The 6,000-nt window shown below is 49.7% G+C and overlaps 1 protein-coding gene across 1 annotated transcript; it reads right to left on the bottom strand.

The window, feature by feature from the left end:
- Positions 1 to 664: 664 nt before the first annotated feature.
- Positions 665 to 5,606, bottom strand: CRNN (cornulin). The gene is made up of 3 exons (XM_045479299.1): positions 5,517 to 5,606; positions 3,442 to 3,592; positions 665 to 2,330 (listed from the first exon to the last, which is right to left on the bottom strand). The coding sequence occupies exons 2-3, from the start codon at positions 3,577 to 3,579 to the stop codon at positions 1,008 to 1,010; spliced, it is 1,461 nt and encodes a 486-aa protein (XP_045335255.1). The 5' UTR covers positions 3,580 to 3,592; positions 5,517 to 5,606; the 3' UTR covers positions 665 to 1,007.
- Between the last annotated feature and the right edge of the window lie 394 nt (positions 5,607 to 6,000).

Raw genomic sequence — 6,000 nt, forward strand, 5'->3', positions numbered from 1 at the left:
GGAGTTTCTGGGGCTCTGGCTTCTGGTAACACATGCCTTCTCCCCTACATAGTCCCCACTGGCCTTCTTCCACTTATTGGTAACCTTAAGTTGGCCTTCTTTTTTTTAAATTTTTTTTTCAACGTTTATTTATTTTTGGGACAGAGAGAGACAGAGCATGAACGGGGGAGGGGCAGAGAGAGAGGGGGAGACACAGAATCGGAAACAGGATCCAGGCTCTGAGCCATCAGCCCAGAGCCCGACGCGGGGCTCGAACTCACAGACCGCGAGATCGTGACCTGGCTGAAGTCGGACGCTTAACCGACTGCGCCACCCAGGCGCCCCAAGTTGGCCTTCTTATGTGACCTTACAGGTGAACAGAGACTTAACATTCTAGAATTAGAGTGTTACCTCCTTCCCTCCCTCCCTCCTTCCCTAAATCCTGCTTGTCTTTTAAGGGCATTGCAAAAAAACCTCTTCTGGTTGAAAACTTTTCTGATCCCTGTCTGCAAAGTATAAAAATATGATATCTTCTCTCTTGACACTTTTATAACTCTTGGAATCGTATGCACTATTTTCCCAGCCAGATGCTCTTCAAGGGTAGGGGCCATGTCTAGTTCATTATCACAGCCCTGTAGCCTTAACCCATCATGTCAATAGTGATTGAAAGGGACAGAGAGCCCAGTTGCTTAGGAAGGTTTTATTGGTGCATTAGGATATATGGGGCAATGGACAGATGGAGGAGACAAAAATAGCTATGAAAAGCCCCACAAGCTGAGGAGAATCTGGCATAAATGAGTGATTGGCTCTGTGTTTTCCTGTTCCTGAGGGGTCTGCACAGTGGAGCAGATGAGAGAGGAATTTAGGATAGAAAGCACCTTGCAGAAATGGTCTCACTGAGAAAGACCTAAGAGAAACACCATGATAAAGAGCCGATATGCCAACTGGACTGGCCAGGGCAGGACAAGCCAACCCCTCTGCAGCTGTCTTCTTCTGGTACTGGGCACTGGAGTCTGGGGCTGAGACACTCATGGCTTACTGCTTTTGAAGTAGGAATACAGCCCCCTGGCTGTGAGGCCTCGCTTTCCTTCTGGCTGGGCTGTGTCTGGGCCCTGGGCTGAAAGCATGCCAGAATGCAGGCTACCCTGGTCCTGCCTTGGGATTGCTGTATCCCTTGTGTGGTCATCCACCCACTCTTGGGTAACCACAGTGGATTCGCTCTCTCCCTGTCCGCCTGTCACACTACACCTTGGTTGAGTGCTGCTCCGGTCCTGTCTCCCTGTCAGAGTGCTTGCCCCAGCCTGGGTCTGTCCTCCCATCTCTGCCTCTCCTGCTTCATAGTGGCTTACTTGTGTCCATCTTTGACCACTGCCTGACTGCCTTTGAATCTGTCCCTCATCTCTATCCCCTGTGTGCCTTGCAGACTGGCTCTTGCCCTGCTCCATGGTCTGGGTGTGTGTCTGGGTTTGTGATCCTGCCTGTGTTTGAATGTGCCCTCCTGTCACCACTTGGCTTGTCTGGCTCCTATCTTGACCCTGGACCTCAGTCCCTCTGGTCTGGCCATGGGTGGACTCCTGTGGCTGGGTGCCAGGGCTTCCTATGTGACCACTCCTGTCCTGCTCTGTGGTCTGGGTGACACCTCCTGGTGTCTGAACATGTTCTCCTGTCACTATCTGGCTTGTCTGACTCCTATCTTGACCCTGGACCTCAGTCCCTCTGGTCTGGGTGGACTCCTGTGGCTGGGTACCAGGGCTTCCTATCTGACTGCTCCTGTCTTCCTCCATAGTCTGGGTGGTATCTGTCTGGGTCTGAGTTCCAGTTCCAGTCACTGTTTCACTTGTCTGGTGGGCTCTATCCTGTTCCCTGGCCTGCGACTGTCTCTCTGACTCCCTCTCTCTGGTCTGGTGGCTCTTGTCTTCTCCCACTCTCTGGGTCTGCTGTGTACATTCCCCAGCTTGTGTCTGCCAACTCTCTCTCTCTTGTCTCTGAGACTCAGACTGCCTATCCTGGCCAATATCCTGACCATGGGTCTGAGCCCTGGCCCCTACCTGTCCTCTGGAGGCTTGTGTGCTCTGTCTATGTTGGCTCTCCTCACAATGCTGTCCTTCCCTAGCCAGCTCCACCTCAGTTCTCCTGTTCTGTCCTTCCCCCAGCTCTTGTGAGTCCCCAGCAGGGCAAATTCCAGACTCTTGAGATCCACAAGCCCCCTCAGGACTCTCGCTCAGTGTCTTGAAACAGGCTTGGGCGACTTTAAACACCAGGACCAGGAATTCCTTGAACTCCACAGTCCCTGTGTCATCTTCATCTAGCAGGCACAGGACTTCATCCACAGTGGCAGGATCATGGGGTTTCTGGGGAGGAGAAGAGGCAAAATCAGCATACTGCCCCTGGGGAAGGTGTGGTTGGGTCAGTTCACTCAGTCTGCAGGCTTCCCACCCCTGAGCCAGGGAGCCCACCTGTGCCAGCCTCAGGGTGCGTGCATAGCTACAGCAGCCCTAATATGAAATAGCTTTCAGTGTGCAGCCCTTCTCACAAGGGTAGGAAGCACCTCTTGATTTGTATCCTCTGTGCCTGGCATAATTTCTGGATTACAGGATAACTGGAGCAAGACTCACTGAAGAATGAATGAATGAATGAATGAATGAGCTCATAATGATTCTTTGGGCTGTCCTCGGCTCCTGACCCCTGGCACTGAGTGGGATTCTCTCCAGTGCCCAATACCAGGCGAAGACAGCAGGAACATGGCCTCAAGGAGATTTTGTGGGTTCACTGAGGCTCAGGTGTTTTCCCATGGTGGGGTGAGTGGGGTTTGGTGAGACCACAAGTTGCCCTGAGTATGCATCCTGCTGTGCCTACACATTCCTGTCCCTAAGGCCATTGTCCTGGTTGCTTTAGGTGGGAACCAAAGGCAGGAAGAGGCAGGGAAGTGCATCAATGCCCTGGGTCTGCTTTGCTGGTAGGGGGAGAGAAAGAGGGGCTCCCAGAGTGTCCTCCCAGCTGATGACAACCAACTTGCCCTCAAAAACACATTTCTGATGTGACCATTCAACTAATATTTTTGAGCAACTACAAGACACAGAGCTATGCTTCTAATAAATGAATGAATGAATTTCTGATGGACATAGGAAATGGCTACTGCATCAGATTTAAGTAGCAGCAGAGAGCAGTAATTACTTTCATTTCTAGAATACTCAAGGGTTCTATTCTTCCCTGAGCTGTCCCTTTTGAGTCCTTTCACCTTGTCTCTAAATTAGAATTAATTGAAATCAAGGTTTTTTTCTCTAAGGAAACTACCATCTCTTGTTCCTTTGCCTTCCTTTTCTCCTCCTCCACAGCTGCCAGGAGATCCAGTGGGCTTAGATCCAGTGGCTACCTCTTCAGATTCCTGAGGCAGAGCATCTGCAGTCAAACCCCTTTCCTCTTTCCTCTCCCACCCTCCCCACCTCGCCGGGCACATCATACCACAATGACATCAGCAAACTCATGCTCCAAGAGCCTTTTCAGCTCCCCCCGGGTGAGCATTTTGCAGTTGCCCTCCATCCTGGCGTATCGCCCAAAGGCTTCGATGATCCCATTAATGTTTCGCAGTAACTGAGGCATCTTTGGAGTCAAGCTGGAGAAAGAAGCAAAGCCCCCATGGGGGCTCCAAAATCAACCTCAGCGTTTCCTCCTGCTCCTTCTAGGTCTTTCCTTCAGCTCTGCCTCTGATGGCTCTGAGTATTCCCTCTCCCTTTCCTACTTAATGGATTTTATGAATGGGAAGGAGGGGCACGTCATGGTTAGTGACAGGCTCCAGAGTCAGGACTTCTATGCCAGCCTCACCACCTGCCTGTCAGGTGAGCTAGGGCAGTTTGCTTTGCCTTTCTATGCCTCGGTTTACTCATTGTGAAATGAAGGTAATACCAGTATTTACTTGATAAGATTATTGTGAAGATTAAGAGATAATTCATATAAAGCACTTGGAAGATGCTGGCTTATACTAAGTGACAGCTATTAAATATCATTATGATGTTATTATATACATACATAATATGTGTACATCTGTGTGAACTCTGCTACTCACAGAGTACTTCCATATGCATCATCTCTTATAATCCTTATTATCTCCACTTTTTATAGGTGAGGAAACAGGCTCAGAGAAGTTAGGTGATTTGCTCAAGGCCCCATAGCTTGTAAGGGACCAAGAAACCCAAGAGTTCATATCTCCTGAACTCAAATGCAATGAACATTCTAGACTGCATCCTGTGGACAGTCTATCTAGTTATATGGTGTTAGGGTCCTGCTGGGAACACCAACAGGCAGTAAGTACATATCTAAGCTGACCCCTGCCTCAGGTGGGGCAGGCAGGAACCCCATGGGGTTGCACCCTTTCTTGCTGCCTTTTGAGTAGGCATTCAGGAAGAGGCTGGGTTACCAGCTGTTGGCCATACTCAGGGCGCCTTCCAGTTCCAAGTCTTAAGTTCCTCTGAATGTGACATCTGTCCTCAGCACTGGGACCTGTGAACTGTGAGGGAGGTCAGCCTTCCCATAGCTGTGTGGCTCCTTCCAGCCCACAAAACTGGTGGCCTATGAGGAATGACTCCTAACTGAAGGGAGAGATTTTGCTTCTCATTAGCTGGGGATCTGGGCATAGCTTGAAGGGAATCCTGAGTGCAGCTGCATAGGCAAAAGGCAAAGGGACGTGGAGGTGCATTAAAGTAGAAGCCTCAAAGACCGGGAGATGGCAAGTTCAAATGCAGGAGGAAGAGGAAGGCCTGGGTACAGAAGCATGAGAGTGAAGGGAGGCAGGAAGGAGGCTTGGTGCTGGGGAAGATGGGGCAGTGTGGCCAGAAGGATTTTGAAGGTTATAGACCCCAGGTAAGCTCTTCAAGGGGTGTCCTTTCTACCCTCCAGTAGCCAAAAATTTCAGGCAGACTTTGCTTTTGCACGTCAAGGTACAAACCTCAAATATTGTACCCCAACAAAGAAATGAAAAGATCCTGGGTTTTTGTTGTTTAGCATGTCAGACCTTAACCACTGACCTATAAACAGTAAAAATAAGGCTACTTTTTAGTTACTCTTCAGATGCCTTAGGATAAACCTACAAACTCATCTTGCCTAATAAGGCCCTGGGGAAGACTGTCATGTTAGCCCCTTCCTCTGTGACAAGGTTCAAGCCCATTGTCAGATTGGCATAAGTAACCTGATTGTGGCCTCATACACTGTGAGTACTGCAAAGAGGTTTCCAGAACCTTAAGAATAAAACACCTTTGCTGTCCAGAAAGGCACAGGAGTGGTTCCATTGCTGCTGCTAACATGCTCTGGTGAGAGGCGTTACTGACAGGCCAGTCTCAGGGGAGGAGGAAAGAGCCCCATGGCTTCAGGACAGCATCTTCTCCCACATGCACATGCCCACTTTGCCTGAGGCCCAGTCAGAGTGGACACTTTCTGTCCATGGCCAGCACCACAGGCTGTGCCGGATCTGACAGCTTGGTTTTATGAGCTCAGATCACCAGGGCAGTGAGAATGAGAAAGAGGTTTCTCAAGAGGGCACTTACCTAATGCACAGGCAGGATGAGCAAGTGGCTGTTAGGTGGTGAATGGAGTACCAGGTCAGAGGGACAGGAACCTTTTATAGGGGATTTAATGGAGGCTGGTGTTTTAGATAGACGTCCCCGCCCCATGGGAAGGCTTGATTCACTCAAGGCTCTGCCCAGACCAGCCCCACTTCCCTTCTTGTCTGTTTTACCTGCTGACACATGGCTGTGTTGGCTGAATGAGCACTCCCTCTTACTACACTGGGTACCTCCCTGATTTCTTCCCTGGGTCTGTCTCCTCATGTCAGGCAAGCTCCTTTCTGATATGATGGGCTCAGAAGTGCTAGGCACGGGTTGGGGCTCCTGGTGAACTTTCATCATCTCCATGTGACTGCAAAGGACTCCTTTTTTTTTTTTTTTTTAATATAAACATTTTAAAACATTTCCATCTATTGAGGGTTATCCTTTCCAAAGTGGTCACTTTAGGAGACTATACATGTTTTGT

Source organism: Leopardus geoffroyi, chromosome C1 (assembly GCF_018350155.1).
Source record: "Leopardus geoffroyi isolate Oge1 chromosome C1, O.geoffroyi_Oge1_pat1.0, whole genome shotgun sequence".
In the NCBI taxonomy this organism is placed as follows: Eukaryota; Metazoa; Chordata; class Mammalia; order Carnivora; family Felidae; genus Leopardus; species Leopardus geoffroyi.